This window comes from Carcharodon carcharias, chromosome 34 (genome assembly GCF_017639515.1).
Source record: "Carcharodon carcharias isolate sCarCar2 chromosome 34, sCarCar2.pri, whole genome shotgun sequence".
In the NCBI taxonomy this organism is placed as follows: domain Eukaryota; kingdom Metazoa; phylum Chordata; class Chondrichthyes; order Lamniformes; family Lamnidae; genus Carcharodon; species Carcharodon carcharias.
Window position 1 is genome coordinate 14333165 of NC_054500.1, and position 17688 is coordinate 14350852.

Genomic DNA, 17688 nt, shown 5'->3' on the forward strand with positions numbered 1-17688 from the left:
GTGTTGTCAGCAAATTTAGCCACCATACCTTCGGTCCCTTCATCCAAGTCATTTATACAGTGCTGAGAGCCCAGCACTGATCCCTGTGGCACACCGCTCATCACATCCTGCCAACCAGAAGACCCATTTGTGCCAACTCTCTGCTTCCAATCTTCCATCCAAGCCCAATAGGTTACCCCCCACCCCCCCGTACCATAAGACCATAAGACATAGGAGCAGAAATTAGGCCATTCGGCCCATCGAGTCTGCTCCGCCATTCAATCATGGCTGATAAGTTTCTCAACCCCATTCTCCTGCCTTCTCCCCGTAACCTTCGATCCCCTTACCAATCAAGAACCTATCTATCTCGGTCTTAAATACACTCAATGACCTGGCCTCCACAGACTTCTGTGGCAATGAATTCCACAGATTCACCACTCTCTGGCTAAAGAAGTTTCTCCTCATCTCTGTTCTAAAAGGTCTTCCCTTTACTCTGAGGCTGTGCCCTCGGGTCCTAGTCTCTCCTATTAATGGAAACATCTTCCCCACGTCCACTCTATCCAGGCCTTTCAGTATTCTGTAACGTTCAATCAGATCCCTCCTCATCCTTCTAAACTCCATTGAGTATAGACCCAGAGTCCTCAAACATTCCTCATATGTTAAGCTTTTCCTGGGATCATTCTTGTGAACCTCCTCTGGACCCTCTCCAGGGCCAGCACATCCTTCCTGAGATACGGGGCCCAAACTTGCTCACAATATTCTAAATGTGGTCTGACCAGAGCCTTATAAACCTCAGCAGCACATCCCTGCTTTTATATTCTAGTCCTCTCAAAACAAATGCCAACAATGCATTGCCTTCCTAACTACTGACTCAACCTGCAAGTTAACATTAAGAGAATCCTGGACTAGGACTCCCAAGTCCCTTTGCACTCCAGATTTCTGAATTCTCTCCCCATTTAGAAAATAGTCTATGCCTCTATTCTTCCTACCAAAGTACATGACCTCACACTTCCCCACTTTGTATTCCATCTGCCACTTCTTTGCCCATTCTCCTAACCTGTCCAAATCCTTCTGCAGCCTCCCCACCTCCTCAATACTACCTGTCCCTCCACCTATCTTTGTATCATCTGCAAACTTAGCCAGGATGCCCTCAGTTCCTTCGTCTAGATCATTAATGTATAAAGTGAAAAGTTGTGGTCCCAACACTGACCCCTGCGGAACTCCACTAATCATCGGCCGCCATCTTGAGAAGGACCCCCTTATCCCCACTCTCTGCCTCCTGCCAGACAGCCAATCTTCTATCCATGCTAGTACCTTGCCTCTAACACCATGGGCTCTTAGCTTACTGAGCCTCCTGGGTGGCACCTTGTCAAAGGCCTTCTGGAAGTCCAAGTAGATAACATCCATTGGCTCTCCTTTTCTCCTTTATCTAACCTACTCATTACCTCCTCAAAGAATTCTAACAGATTTGTCATGCATGACCTCCCCTTGATGAAACCATGCTGACTTTGCTCTATTTTACCATGAACTTCCAAGTATTCTGAAATCTCATCCTTAATAATGGACTCTAAAATCTTACCAACGACCGAGGTCAGGCTAATCGGTCTGTAATTTCCCGTTTTTTGCCTCACTCACCCCCTTCTTAAACAGGGGGGTTACATCAGCGATTTTCCAGTCCTCTGGGACCTGACTCCAGTGATTCCTGAAAGATCACCACAAACGCCTCCACTATCTCTTCAGCTATCTCCTTCAGAACTCTGGGGTGTAATCCATCTGGTCCAGGTGATTTATCCACCTTCAGACCTTTCAGTTTTCCTAGCACCTTCTCCTTGGTAATGGCCACCATACTCACCTCTACCCCCCGACTCTCTTGAACTTTGGGGACGTTACTTGTGTCTTCCACCGTGAAGACTGACGCAAAGTACCTATTCAGTTCCTCTGCCATTTCTTTGTTCCCCATTACTACTTCTCCAGCATCATTTTCCAGCAGCCCAATGTCCACTTTCGCCTCTCTCTTACCCTTTATATAATCTAAAAAAAAACTCTTGCAATCTTCTTTTATGTTACTGGCTAGTTTACCCTCATATTTAATCTTCTCCCTCCTTATTTCTTTTTTAGTTGTCCTCTGTTGGTCTTTGTAGGCTTCCCAATCCCCTGGTTTCCCACTGCTCTTCACCACATTGTATGCTTTCTCCTGTACAAGCTAAGCTTATATTTTCTGCAATGAACTTTGATGTGACACTTTATCAAACACCTTCTGGAAATCTTAAGCACAGAACATGCCCAATAACCTTTCCTGAGGATTATAACTTCTTAATTCTGGTATTATGCTTGTAACCTTTTTTTTGCACCTGTTCCAGTCTGATGCCCCCCCCCCGGGCTACCCTGTAAACCAACTCCCAGTGATTGACACTCCACAGAGTCTGGGAAGCCTTCCTGTTAAAGGGGCCTGTCCTGTGACGAGCTGCGGGCTGCTTTCTGCGCCAGTCCACGGGACCGCGACTTTAATTCCCCTCCCCTGAAATTTGGTCGGCGGTTTGAAAAGGGGGGGGGGTGGGTGGAATTGTCAGAACAAGCGTCGGTGCTCCTGCGCACTGGCTGCAGCGACGGAGGTGGGAGACGCCAGCAGCCCCTGACGTCATCACGCAAACCCACACCCCCCCCTTGACGGCGCCCACCGATTGGCAGAGGTATCTGTCCATCAGGCGAGCCCCTCCTCCCCCTCCAGCGGTTGGGGCCGAGCCCAGCGCGAGCGGCGGGACAGTGAAGAGATGGAGAACAGCCGATTCAGACAGCGTAAGTTACGTACGTGACCTAAGTTTTTTTCTTTAAATCCGTGGTCCGTGCGACGGCGAAAGTTTTATTCGTTCTTTTTCGGGAAATTGGCAAAGGTAAAGAGGAACGTAGCAGCAGCATCTTACCCCCCAGGGGCCCCGACTCCAGCCCTGAGGGGGGCATGGGATGTTCCAGAGACAACCTCCCCCCCCCCCAGGGAGTGGCTTATCCCACAGACACCCACCCCTTTCCCAACTCTTGGGGGGGGGGTGGGGGGGCCGTTGGTATCCCAGAGACCACCCCCAAACTAAGGGCTGAATGGGATATTCCAGCAACCCCCCCCCCAAAAAAAATAGGGAATGGCTTATCCCAGTGATACCCCCTCCCCCACACTCACAAAGTTTTTTTTTGTTGGGGGGGATGGTGTGGTATGGGATATTCTAGAGGCACCCACCCCCAAATTGAGGGTTGAATGGGATATTCCAGAGAACAAGCCCCCCCCCCCCCCCCCCCCCCCCCCCCCGAATATCGAGTGGAATAATCCAGAGACCCCCCCAATCCTCCCAGACTAGGTAGTGGTATAGCCCACTTCCCCCCCCCCCCAAAGACTGGGAGGGGAATAGGATAGCCCAGAGATACCCCTTCAGAATTTTGGGGGATGGGGATATCACAGAGAATTCCCTCCCCAAGACTGGAGTGGGATACCCACACTCCATATTGAGGGGGAATGGAATAACCGAGAGATATTCCCCAGACTGATGGGACATGGGCTATCGCAGTGACGCCTTCTTTCTTCCCCCCTCCCCCCATACTGAGGGAATGGCATAGCCCAGTGACCCCACCCCCTGGTCATGCCCCACCTCCCCCAGATTGAGAGGGAATAGAGTAGACCAGGGACAACCCCCTTCCCCTCCCCTCCCCTCCCCCCATAGGGTGGGGTAATGGGACCCCATGTTGCGGGAGGGAATGCGGTCTCATTGTATACCAGGAGGTTGCCGTTGACCGGAAACTGAACTGGACCAGCCATATAAATGCAAGAGCAGGTCGGAGGCTGTGAATCTTGTGGCAAGTAACTCACCTCCTGACTCCCCAAAGCCTGTTCACCATCTACAGTCAGGAGTGTGATGGGATACTCCCCACTTGCCTGGATGAGTGCAACTCCAACAACACTCAAGAAGCTCGACACCATCCAGGCCAAAGCAGCTCCACTTGATTGGCACCCCATCCACCACCTTAAATTTCACTCCCGCCACCAGTGCCTCACAGCGGCAGCAGTGTGTACCATATAGAGAACCTCAGCAAGGCTCCTTCAACAGCACCTTCCAAACCCATGACCTCTACCACCAAGGACAAGGGCAGCAGGTGCATGGGAACACCACCACCTTGGAAGTTCTCTTCCAAATCACAAACCATCCTGACTTGGAAATATATCAGCCGTTCCTTCACTGTCGCTGGGTCAAAATGCTAGAACTCCCTTTCCAACAGCACTGTGGGTGTACCTACATCAGAGGCAGGTGAATGGGGTAAAGAACAAAATTGATCAGCCTGAATTAAAAACAAAATTCTGGACAAACTCAGCAGGTCTGGCAGCATCTGTGGAGAGAGAAGCAGTTAATGTTTCAAGTCCGTATGACTCTTCAGAGCATATGGACTCGAAATGTTGACTCCGTTTCTCTCTCCACAGATGCTGCCAGACCTGCTGAGTTTGTCCAGCACTTTGTGTTTTTATTTGGTTTCCAGCATTGGCAGTACTTTGCTTTTATCTTTAATGATCAGTCTGAGATTGATTGGGAGGTGGCAATATGGAAGGCTATGATATAGCAGCTGCTTGGTTCATCTAGGTAGAAAGTGATTCCATTCAAACGATATCTTTCACATCCTCAGGATGTCTGAGTGCTTCACAGGACATCAGCCCTCTGGCTCACCAGCCGGGGGAAACATCTTGTCCACATCCACCCTTTCACCCCTGTAACAATTTCGTATATTTCAATGAAATCATCTCTGATTCTTTGAAACTCTATACAGGCCCAGTTTCCCCAACCTCTCCTCATAAGACAATCCCACCGTCCCAGGGATTAGTCTGGTGAATGTCTGTTGCACTCCCTCAATGGCAAGTACATCTTTCCCTCAATAAGGAGACCAAAACTGCATACAATACTCCAGATGCTGTTTCACCAAGGCTCTATACAATTGCAGCAAGACATCTTTATTTCTGTGCTCAAACCCCCTTGCGATGAATGCCAATGTACCTTTTGCCTTCCTACTTGCTTACTGCACCCGCATGCTGGCTTTTAGCAACTCATGAGCAAGGACACCCAGTCCCTTTGGACACCACCACTTCTGACCATTTAAGAAATACTCTGTCTTTCTGTTTTTTTTTCTACCAAAGTGGATAACTTTATACTTATTCACATTATATTCCATCTGCCATGATCTTGCCCATTCATTTAGCCTGTCCAAGTTTGTTACGTTAGGTGTGGAGACCTGTGGGGGAGACCAGAACTAACAGCCACAAATACGAGGCGGTCACCAGTAAATCCAGTCAGGAATTCAGAAGAAACAACTTTACCCAGAGAGTGCTGATGATGTGGAACTCTCTACCACGAAGAATAATTGAGTTATAGATGTATTTAAGGGAAATCTAGATAAGTACGTGAGGGAGAAAGTAATAGAAGGATCTGCAGATAGAATGAGATGAAGAAGCCTGTGTGAAGACTAAACACTGGAATAGACTATTTGGGCCAAATGGCCTCTTTCTATGCTGTATATTCTAACTGCACAACCTATAAGACAACAGTTCATTCATTCTCTGGCAGTGGGCCAGTCCTCTTATCTGCCTGTAGGAACAAGTGTTTAAGCAATCCAAATCTTAACAATATAAACATAGAATACACGATAGTCCTGACCGCATTCAGTAAACTTGGAAGACTAGCATTTATACAGCAGCTTTCATAACATCAGGATGTTTCCAAACACTTCACAGTCAATGAAGTTTTTTTTTGACTTCTAGCCATTGTTGTAATGTAGAAAACGTGGCAGCACATCTGTACACGTCAAATTCCCACAATCAGCCAAATGGTAGTGACCGGATAATTTTTTGGTGATGTTGGTTGAAGGGTAAATGTTATTCAGGGCGGCAGGGAGAACTTTTCTGCTCTTTGTCGTAGTAGCGCTGTGAGATCTTTTGCATCCACCTGAGAGAGCAGACAGGGCTTCGGTTTGACGTGTCTCATCCGAGAGGCAGCTCCTTCCAACAGCGCAGCAGTCACTCAGTAAAAGAAAGTCCAAATACGTATACTATGGCTCGGCCCAATTTAGAAATAAACTCCCTCTGCAGCCTCTCCTCTTGCTGACAGGGCAAAATAATTTGCTATGATGCTCATCTTTTTTGTTTGTAGAAGGGGAGGGGAACCTGATGAATTTTGATATTTTTAACACATTTCAAGGTATCTCTAAATTCATCCCCAGCTTCTGTATTTTGGTGGGGGTGGGGCATGAGACAATTCTGCAACTGTGTGTGACCCCTCTGCAGAAGATTACACGTTATAGATTAAGCTTAAGAGGCTGTGGATAATTTGAATTCGGTCCTGAGTGTTAACATGCTTAGCCCGCTAACAACGGTTGGCTTATCTTGTCACTCTTCGATTCCAGCTGCCAAGGTGGGAATGAGGGGGCCACTGCAAGTTGAGGGAGACCCCAGCCATCTCTTTGAAGATACCAGCGGGAATATGGATGCTTCAGGATCAGGATACGAGGGCGGTGCCAGCTTCAGCCTCACGAGGCAAGGCTTCCTCAATGACCCCATGGTGTCTAACCTGGCAATGGCTTATGGCAGCAGTTTGGCAAGTCAGGGGAAGAACATTGTCGATCAAAATGTAAGCAGAGGCGATGAGGAAGTAGGAATTAACTATTCTCTGCACAATAGAGGTCTGTCTCTTTACTAAATGGTTCCTGGACCACACATGCTGAGTGTGCGCGCACACACAGAGATAGACAGACAGAGATAGATAGACAGACGGAGATAGACAGACAGACGGAGATAGACAGACAGACGGAGATAGACAGACAGACGGAGATAGACAGACAGACGGAGATAGACAGACAGACGGAGATAGACAGACAGACGGAGATAGACAGAGACAGAGACACACACACACACACACACATACACACATACACACATACACACATACACACATACACACATACACACATACACACACACACACACACACACACACACACATACACACACACAGAGACAAACGCATGCACACACGCACAGTCTGTGCCAGTGCTGATAACCGACCTCAACAGCCGGCTCCACGTCTGACCCTGGGTTTGTTCATCCCCAGTTGACAGCTTGTCATTCCTTGTCTTGGTCATGCCTTCAATTCATGGAGCTGCGTCCAACAGCTAGTAAAATATCCCAGTGCACTTCACAGGAATGATTATCAAACCAAATTTGATACCGAGCCACACGAGATATTAGAACAGGTGACCAGAAGCTTGGCCAAAAAGTTGGGTGTTGAGCAGCATCTTGAACAAGGAGAGAGAGAGGTAGAGAGATGCACAGGTTTATGAAGGGAATTCTAGAGCTTAGGGCCCAGGCAGCTGAACACATGGCCACAAAAGGTGGTGAGATAGAAATCAGGGATGTGCAAGAGGCCAGAATGAACGTTGTAGGACTGGAGGGGATAGAGAAGGGTGAAGCCATGAAAGGATTTGAAACCCAGGATGAGGTTTTAAATTGAGCCAGTGTAGATAAGCAAGTGCAGGGGCAATAGGTGAATGGGACAGTTCAAGTTAGCAGGGTTTTGGATAAGCTAAAATTTATGCAGGGCGCAAGATGGGCACAGGTCCCTTTCAGTCTGGTAAATTCCAATGACCCTAGGAGAGAATGGGTGGCATTAGAATTCTACCTGTGGATAGACTGTTGACTTTGAAAGAAAACTGATGAACCTGGGGAAGGGAGAGAGAGAATTGGCAGAACCATTTGTGCTGCAGTTTGAACGGAGAGAGAGATGTCTCACGATTTATTAACCATTTTCCCACAGAAAGGTTTCAAAAATGAGTTACGATTGAGTGACGCACTTTAAATCAAAAGCTGTTTGTACCGGTAGTCGTTTGTTAGTACAGAACTTGGGTATTGCTGAAAAAAGAGACATGTTGAAGTTTTTCATCTTGCACTCATCAGAACTACTGTGCATTAGCAACACGAGTGATATTCACCACTAACAGGATGCTGCCGTCAAGTCAAAAAGACGTCCTGCCTATCACACAAATAAGTAACGTGGTTTATGAGTTTCAGTGACAGTGTGATGCTAGGTGTGTAGGCCGTACATCCCAAAGACTGGCGGATCGTATCAAGCAGCAAGTCCCAGCCGCTGTTCGCAACGGGCAGGGTACAGACCATACCCAACCAGCTTGTGCTTGCAAAACTCATATCAGTGTCCGACATTAGATGTGATTCCGCGATTGGACAACATTTGCTAAATAATCCTCAGTGTGCTAAGAATTACGCTGAAACCAATTTAAGATTGTCAGTCGGGCTGGCAGTGTGGTGCATTTGTGTGTACTGGAAGTTGCATATATTAACACACAGGGCCCCGTTCTTTGCAGACAGGCGGAACACATACACACACGGCGCCTGTTTCAGCTAGACAAAATAAGTGAAAGCCATTTGCTGATTCATTCCTCAGGGCAATCCCTTGACCAATCAGGGTCAAGTTGCCTGGTTTAAAATTCCAAAGAATGCTTGGCAGTTAACTGTCAGTCACCATCAATTGGTGCATTATTCATTGCAAGGCCTCTACCAATCACAGTTCACTTGCCAACCAATCAGCACACTTTTTTTCATAGAGTATAAATTGTTTCCCCTTATATTGGTATTCTTGCACAGTATCCTGATGCATGCAAGACAAAAGTCTTCGCCATGTCTCTTTTTTCAATGATACTGGTTCTGGTTTAACCAGTTTATGGTGTGTCATGTCTTTCTTCACCCTGAGATAGTGAGTTAGTTGATTCATCTCAAGACTCTTCAGGATTGTCCCCATTCTTTTAAAGAAAAGGAAGAGCTGCTTTCTTGAGATTCCAAACCAAAGGTGGGAGCAGACAGGTAGCTGCTTTTACTGATGGGCCCTACAGGCAAATAACAGAAAACACCAGAAGGTAGAGATAGCGAATGAAGGATCCAGGGTCAAAGGCATCAGACATACTCCTAAATGTGTAACAGCAATGATAAAGCACTGGTAACATCCACCATCAGTAGGAACATTCGGCTTCTGCCCAAGTAGTGCTGACGAGTATCCTGGAATGTACCCTGGTGAGATTGTAGCTCTGAGGCCAGTACTCACTAGCTTCACCAAACTACCTCCTGTGGATCAGCCCAGGTACAGTTTACTGAAACACAGCAGCCCTCTAACTGAGGAATAGGCAACCATACCCATGGAAGACCCCAGTGTAAGTGAACTGGCTAGTCATGTGTCCCCAGTCACACCACACCTTGCCAGTCCTCATTGGGGCACCAAGATATAGGTCTGGGGAGGGATGTTACTACCTGATGTCCCACAGTACAGTAGCGTGTATGCTTCCTTTGACACTGGGCCCTCATTAACTCTGATCTTTGGTGTCTGGACCCAGAAATCTTGAGGCCCAGGCTCGCTCCTGGCTGAGGGACCATTTTAGCATGACGTTGTGTTCAATCACTCAGCAGCAGTATTGTACACATTGGCATTAAAACATTTTAGTCATTGGGTACCTTTCATTCTGCATTTTACTTCTTAAGCCCTGATATCCATATTGTGGAGAGCGATTGAACCTTTTCCCTTGACTTCTGTAGATTGATCGATTTATTCCAGTGAGCAAATTGAAATACTATTTTGCTGTGGACACCATTTATGTTGGAAAGAAGCTGGGACTTCTCATCTTTCCCTACATGCACCAGGTAAGGGGGGATGACCTTTCACTGGTGATTCAGCTTAAAGAGCATTAATCAGGGAAGCAAAGCTGTAGCACGTAACAGCACGGTTAAGGAGCGACTTGTGCTGTAGCCTTGAAACACGCTGTAACCTTGAAACTCACTGGGCCTTCCACAGGTGAAGGGCTTCTCAAATCTTCGTTGAGTTGCGGGGGGAGAGGCACGGCGTTGCACTTGTCAGTCAGTGGTCAGTGGGAGATGTTGCAAATAGGTTCACTGGCTAGATCAGTTCTCAAATACAGATCTGCAGTTCGATTTAGGACCATCCTTGGGGGCGTGTTGTAAAACATGGCCCTTCACATTGCACAATCTCTTTGTTAAATGAGGTTTCCAGTGGCAAGCAACCATTTACCTGTATTGCTGGGGGTGTTTTGCACTTAGTGGCAGGAAAATGGAACCACTTTTGGAGGCACATGCACTGCCTCGCTTGTAGAGCAGCACCACGTCTCTGCTTGACAGCATGAGTGTTGAGGGGTAAAATGTGATGTATTTGGAGCATCGACAGCAACACCTAAGGAGGGAGAATTGAGCCTGACAGATGTACTATGAGAGGATAGGCAGGTCGGTGTTCCTCAGTGTCTCCAGGATAATGCTCCAGGACTGTTCTCGGTATTTGGTATCTGTTGCTGGTTTGTGTGGAGGGACTTTTTTGTTTTAGTGGTGTTCTTTGCACCGGTAAAGCCTATCCCAAGTCACCCAGAAGGCATTAAAAATCAACCACATGGCGTGGGACTGCAGTAACAGTTTGGGGAGGGGGTGGAAGGCAAGCTAGGGGGACTTCAACATTCCAAACTGAGGGACAGATGGGAATTTACAGGGGAGAAGCAAGAGTCAATTGTATAGGAACAGGAGGTGGCCATTTAGCCCCTCAAGCCTGTTCCACTATTCTGAGATCATGGCTGATCTGCAGCCTAACCCCATATCCCCAACTTTGCTCCATGGCCCTTAACACTTTCGGATAACAAAAGTCTATCAGTCATACTTTAAAATGATCTAGCATCAGTCACCATTTGCAGAGGAGAGTTCAAACCACCACTCTGCGTGTAGAACTATTGCCTAATTTCACTCCTGAAAATCCTGGCTATAATTTGTGGACCATTTCCCCTAGTTTTAGACTCCCCAGCCATCAAAAATAGTTCCTCCAAATCTTCTTTATCTGTTCCCCTCAACTTTGATGAAATCTCAACCTTTTAAATTCCACAGAGTGCAACCCTAGTTTTTGTAATCTCAACTCATAATTTAATCCTTGAAGTCCAGGTCTCATTCTGGTAAATCTACACTGCCCTCCCTCCTAGGCCAATATGTCCTTCCTAAGGTGTGGTGCCTGGAAATTCTCTCAGATCGTTATTTTTAATGCAACACTTCAGCAGATCAGCTGGTTAATGGGCTGGAGATCGACATACTTTCTCCTGAAGTGACAGATTCAGCCCGTGTTGGTTATGCCCTGATTGTCATCAGACTGATTGTTCATGTTGACAGAATTGGGAAGTACGATACCAGCAGGACAGCCCCGTGGCCCCTCGGGTCGAAGTGAATGCTCCTGATTTATATATTCCAGGTAGGTGCTACCTCTATGCTATCAGTACTATCTATAGTATTAACCATTCTGGGAAGTGTTTCTGGATTGGGTGGGCAAGGGGGCTGACACTCTAATCAACCCAGATATGATGAAAGGTAACAGACCTGAAACGCTAACTCTGTTTGCACAGGTGCTGCCAGACCTGCTGAGTATTTCTAGCATTTTCTTATTTTTACTTCAGAATTCCAGCATCTGCAGTATTTTGCTTTTGTATTTATTGTAATCAACATATATTGTGAGGTTCAATACACATGAGCGAGGGAAACTCCTATTGCAGGGTGATTTTTACCTTTACGTTTTAGAGAGAGTGAATCGTGAATCACTTCCTAGTTATGGAGAGGTTTTGCGCTGAGCGGTATAGGTAAGCTCTGCCTCCAAGAACTGAAATTGGCTTTGTCTTGACCTATAGAATTTACAAAATTGCCAACAAGATTTCCAAAGATCTTCATTTCAATTTGTAAACGGGTCTTAGAGCTACAGCTCCTCATGCACTGGCTGCCCTCTGATGTCTTCATGTCTGTGAGTGTCAATGGGTTAGTTAATCATGTACAACGTTGTAGATGAGCCCAATTTCATTCCCACCTCCCTATCCACGCATGCAGTTTCCAACAGGGGATATGGAAGCAATCAGGAACGGGAACGCTCCCCGTTTTGTTCACTCACACTGAATTTTAACATGTTATGGCACAGCTGATGGTAAATGCTGAGCTGCTCAAATCTCAAAGGGAAACTTAAAACAACTGCCACAACTGTTTTGCAGTTTGTGTAAATGTTGACCCGTGTGCCTTGAATTCAGTACTAAGACCACCAAGTCTTACAGGTTTCTTACAAAGCTCAATTACACCTTTATTAATAGAAGAAATGATTTAAGCACACACATTGATCTACAAATTACTACTACGATAATTTCTAAATCCCCTAATTAATCTAACTCCCAGTTACACCTTTGTTAAGGCAACAGTGAGACACACAGATTTTAAAAGACCCAGGCAAAGAAACATGATACCCTGAACAATCCAATTCAAAGCGAGGTTTCTTAACTTCAGTTCTTTGTAGACAGCAGCTTGAAGCTTACATGCTGGAGGATTTCACACTTTTTAGATCTTAGAATGCCTGCCCTTACACACAACCTTCTCTCTTTTTATACATATTTTCCCCTTTGAATGCAAATTCCCATTGTTTCACTATCTTTGGACTTTACCCTTCTAATAATAAAAATCTCTCATAATATCAATTTTACCAGTAATCTTTGGGGAAAAATAAACACACTGTTTCTTAACTTCCGCTGGCTAAGTGTAATATTTCACTCTCTCTTTTGAAATCAATCTAGTCTGGTTTATTTAAAAATTCAAGTGTTCCCTTGATACCCATGTTTACCTACTTAACATTTCAAACCTACTTTACCTTCTGACACATCAAAGCCATCAGCCCAGCTGCCTTTGATTCAATTAAGTCACACACAGGCATAGACCCCCACTATTACACTACAATAAATTCCAGTAGCATTATAAAAATTATTATATCTTCCTGACAAATATTTCCATCCTGGGTGAAATCCGTTAACAAGTTTCAAACCAGAAGTGGAAAGTGGGTCTGTACAGCTCGGTCACGTGTGTTTGCTCACTGCCCCTCCCAAATTCCGAGGGTTCAGAGATTTAAATTATGCTTAAGTAAGGCTCGTTGTATTTGTGTGACTACACATTTCGATTGGTTGGTGATTACTACCTTGTGAAAGAAGGTCATTAAATACTCTTGAATTTGCAGTAATAACGTCACAGGCCGGTTTAATGGGCTGCTGTGCTGTATCTCACTGTCCACGCTCTTGTCTTATAGCCATTTCTCTCTCTCTCTCCAGCAATGGCGTTTATCACATATTTATTGGTAGCTGGGTTTGCTCTTGGAACTCAAAGCAGGTGAGAATCCTCTTGTCGCAATAGTCACACGATCACAGGTCCTGCTTTCTATTCTAACCAGGAGTGTTGTTGTGTGTTTAAGTAGAACGGCCTTTGGGATTCAGCATCATTTACGTTGTTCTTAATTTTATGTTTCCTATATGGGGTGGGGTATTGGCACAGAGAAAGAACTTGCGTGACCTTTAGGACATCTCAAAATGCTTTGCGGTCAATGAAGTACCTTTGAAATATTGCAATGTAGGAAACGCGGAAGCCAATTTGCACACAGCAATAGCAACCAATCTTTTTTTTAATAATGTTGGTTGAGGGAGAAATATTGGTCAGGGAAAAGGTCCCCCCCACCCCTCCCCTCGAAATAAGTGCCATGGGATCGTTTACACCCACCTGATAGGGCAGTTAGGGTCTCAGTTCAAAATCTCATCTAAAAGACAGCACCTTGTTAAATTCGATTTGAGGTACAACTCGTTTGCAATAAGTCCCCAAATTATTGGTTTTAAAACCATCACCAACCTCCAACTCTGCCACATTCCCTTGGTGCTGCGCTGGGGTGTCAGCCAGATTTTGTGCTCTAGTCTCTGGAGTGGGACTTGAACCCACAGTCTTCTGGCTCGGTTGGTGAGAGTGTTACCCACAGCCACAGCTGAGGAACGTTTTCTTGTTTCAAGCTTCAAGCACTTCCTCTATTCTGTCATTCTTTATTGTGCTTAATTACTTGTGTTCATTCTCCCACCCCAAAACAAGTGCCATATCAAAGCCAAGGACCCACCTCTTGCGTTTTATGCTGTTCTGTAGCTGGCTACTGGGGAGTGTATGAGAGGGGATTCGGTTCAGAAGTAATTCCATCCCAAAGTGACTGGAATTGGCCAAGAGTTCAAACCTGCGTTATCACTGCACAACAGTATCTCGATCTCCAGTGCTTTATTGTGCCGCAGTTTCCAGGCAGATGCTTATGCACGCCCAGCATTCACTAACTTATTTCTTCTCCTACAGGTTCTCTCCAGAGGTGTTGGGAATGCAGGCCAGCTCAGCATTAATCTGGCTGGTCATTGAGGTGCTCGCTATCCTGCTCAGCCTCTACCTGGTCACGGTGAACACAGACTTAACCACCATCGACCTTGTTGCTTTTGCTGGGTACAAGTATGTCGGGTGGGTTTGTGAGCGATGGAGTCGGGCGGGTCCGTGGTCACCAATGTCTTCACAGTTAAGCGGGTATGGAGTTGTATGTAAAATGTCTGTTTTCTTACCCACAGGATGATCACTGGAGTCATGGCTGGGCTGATTTTTGGGAGAACGGGATATTACGTTGCTCTGGGCTGGTGCTGCATCTCAATTGTGGTGTTCATGGTGGGTTTAGTTGTTTAACTTATTTCCTTGTTCCCCTTACAACTTAACATTTACCCATCAATATCTTTTCACCATGACCTGCCTTGAGATACTGATTCTCTCAGGGATGTGGTTCCATGGATGCTGACTCTCTCTCTCCCTGGGGTACAGGTCCAAGGGTGCCTACTCTAGGGTACATATCCCCTCCCTTGTGGCTACCTTCTGCCATGTGTCTGTTTGCCCTGTGTAAGTGAGCAGGATATTCAGCTATGAGGGTCTGTTCCACCAATTCTGACCTTGTCAGACATCCACGTATTCAATTTCCTGCAGCAGAAATCATGGCTGAGTTCCTTTCCGTAAGGCAGATCAGCTTGTAACTATTGCTACCCCAGGCTGAGATCAGTTAGCTTGGCACTGACCACCTTGATCTGTTCGGCTCGGTATCGTTGGATAGCGCGTTCAGCGTTGTGCCATCCCAGGGGCCTCTTACTTCTACACAAATGCTTTTTCAGATTCGAACGTTGAGACTGAAGATTCTGTCCGAAGCTGCAGCCGAGGGCGTTCTGGTGCGAGGCACTAGGAATCAGCTACGCATGTACCTGACCATGGCGATCGCCGCAGTGCAACCAATCTTCATGTACTGGCTCACGTTCCACTTGGTCAGATAGGAAAGCTGGGGTACCTCTGTGTTCCCTGGGGATGGGGATCAGAGGTGTGTCCATCTCCCCCCCACCCAATGCAGGGCGGAGGGGAGAACACAGTTGGGGGAATCTAAATCCCAGAGGTTGACAGGGGGGGCGGTTGGGGGGTGGAGGGGCAGGGGGGGGAACGGGTGTGAGCGCAGGACAGATTTGTTGCCCCAAGGGGTTGGCTGTCTCCCGTGGCGATGCGGAAGGACGCATCTCGCTGAGAGGAGGGCTATACGGGAGGGGTCCAACTCCCCGAATGGTGGGGGTGCAATACTGTCTCCATGTATGGGAGGGTGGCGCAGGAGATGTGTCCGTCTACCCAAAGGGTGGGGTGGGGGGGGGGGGGGTGCGCAAAATGATTTCCTTGTGTGTGGGGAGGGAGGACGCGCAGGACGGGTCCATCTCCCTGAGGTGCATTGGGCTGTGTCCCCTCCCTGCGTGGATATTAGGCTTTTTCTGCTGGGCTGCCTGTATAATCTGAAACACAACAAGTTCATTGTTTGGTGTGTCTGACCCAGATAATTAACCTGATCGGAAATAACAGGCCAGTGGACATTTCTGCTGCATGTTGACTTTCTACTGTCCGCACAGTGGGAATTTTTTAAATATCTATTTATAAACATTGAAGTTGGGCAAATAAAATATGGAAAGTATAATATCTTGTGCAATTATTGGGATTGTTTCAGCAGAATTACTTAAAGGGGAAAGTATCTTCTACTGTAGGAGCTATCGACCAGGAGTCTGCAGCCCCCTAGGGATGAATAAGATGGTTTCAAGGGCTCTGCCAGTAGCTTCTGTCTCCATTGTGCAACGATTTAAAGTTGTTTTAATGGAGATCCCCGAAGGTAACAACGTTTTACCTTCCAGGCCCAAATCATCGATCATCGCCAGCACAGTAACTCTTTAATTCCCCGGCCCTGGCTCCGCATTGGACATGGGGAATCGGAAACTGCTGCTTGGTCCCAGAGGCCCATGGTCATCGGTCCACTCTGTGGCCAAGGAGATGGCATCCAGTTTCAGTAGTTGCACTTGGCCTTGTTGAGAGCTGGTACAGCCATCAAATAGCATAAATCCCATCAGCCCTGTAGCTGTGCCACCTCCAATGACACTTTAACTTCAGTATAACTACCAACTTTCGGAAACAGTCTAACCAAGTAGGCAACACTCTTATCAATCGCTGTGATGGCCTCCAAAGTCGAGCCAGGCTGAACATTGACCATGTGCTTGTTGAATTACCTCCAGGTCTTGACAGAATTTGTTGCTCAGCACCAGCAATAAGTTTCATGTTAAGTTTAAAAAAATAAATATGTTTAATTGTACAATTTGCCTTTATACAGAAAGAATACTTGTGTTGCACGACAGGTGGCGGGGTCTGTGTCAGTTTGTTAATACGGGAAATGTCTACTGCATTGACCAGTATCTCTGATAGGAGCAGGAGTAGATCAGACAGCTCCTCGAGCCTGCTCCGCCATTCCATACAATCATGGCTAAACTTCGGCCTCAACTCCCATTTCATGTCAACTCCCCAAATCCCTTGATTTTCCCTCCTTGATATCCGTTGATATACTCAAGCATGCACAACCCCCTGGGGTAGGGAATTCCAAAGATTTATAACCCTTTGAGTGAAGAAATTTCTCCTCATCTCAGTCCTAAATGATAAGCCCCTTATCGCTGAGATCCTGCCCCCGTGTTCTAGATTCCCCAGCCAGGGGTAACAACCTCTCTGTATCTACCCTGTCAGGCCCTTTCAGAATCTTGTGTACTTCAATGGGATCGCCTCTCATTCTTCTAAACTCCAGGGAGTGTAGGCCCAATTTACTCGGCCTGTCATCACAGGACAACCCTCTCATCCTGGGAGCCAACCTAGTGAACCTTCACTGTGCCGCCTCCAGTGCAAGTATATCCTGTCTTAAAAATGGAGACCAAAACTGTGCACGGTATTCGGGTGTGGTCTCATCAAAGCCTTGTACGTTTGTAGCAAGACTTCCTTATTCTTGTGCTCTAATCCCCTTGTAATAAAGGCCAACATGCCGTTTGCCTTCCTAATTGCTTACTGTACCTGCATGCTAACTTTCTGTTCCTTGTATGAGTATGGTACACCCAGGCCCCTCTGAAGATCAATGTTTATAAGTTTCTTGCCTTGTTTTTAAAAAATCTATTACTGTACTGCCAAGGTGAATAACCTCACACTTACCCACACGTCACCTTGTTGCCCACTCAGCCTGTCTCTATCTCTTTGCAGCTGCTTTTGTGTCCTCCTCACAGCTTACATTTCCATCTAACTATAAGCTCCCAATAAGACTCTTGTAGTCCTAGTGTTGTTTTTCAGTTATTCCTCTCTGAACTGCTGGATGGAGGCAGAGGGGAAACAGTCGGTAGCAATTGCCCTGTACAAGTTCTATAAAACCTGTTGATAGATGGATCAGTAGCCAGATGATGTAGGATTAAGAT

The 17688-nt window shown here is 46.5% G+C and overlaps 1 protein-coding gene across 2 annotated transcripts; it reads left to right on the forward strand.

Moving 5' to 3' along the window:
• Positions 1 to 2661: 2661 nt before the first annotated feature.
• Positions 2662 to 15338, forward strand: yif1b (Yip1 interacting factor homolog B (S. cerevisiae)). 2 transcript variants are annotated; one of them, XM_041179300.1, is made up of 8 exons: positions 2662 to 2775; positions 6406 to 6629; positions 9596 to 9700; positions 11213 to 11291; positions 13168 to 13225; positions 14216 to 14371; positions 14476 to 14569; positions 15061 to 15338. In XM_041179300.1, the coding sequence occupies exons 1-8, from the start codon at positions 2751 to 2753 to the stop codon at positions 15214 to 15216; spliced, it is 897 nt and encodes a 298-aa protein (XP_041035234.1). In that variant the 5' UTR covers positions 2662 to 2750; the 3' UTR covers positions 15217 to 15338. The 2 variants fall into 2 exon arrangements, with proteins under 2 accessions (XP_041035234.1, XP_041035233.1); XM_041179299.1 differs by having other exon boundaries at positions 2690 to 2784.
• The last annotated feature ends 2350 nt before the right edge of the window (positions 15339 to 17688 follow it).

Excerpts from the sequence above, each read along its gene's own strand:
- yif1b (XM_041179299.1), top strand. The coding sequence starts at position 2,751 with ATGGAGAACAGCCGATTCAGACAGCGTAAGTTAC. Across the intron at positions 6,630-9,595 it reads AGAACATTGTCGATCAAAAT|ATTGATCGATTTATTCCAGT; the intron begins GTAAGCAGAGGC and ends TGACTTCTGTAG. Across the intron at positions 9,701-11,212 it reads TCTTTCCCTACATGCACCAG|AATTGGGAAGTACGATACCA; the intron begins GTAAGGGGGGAT and ends TCATGTTGACAG.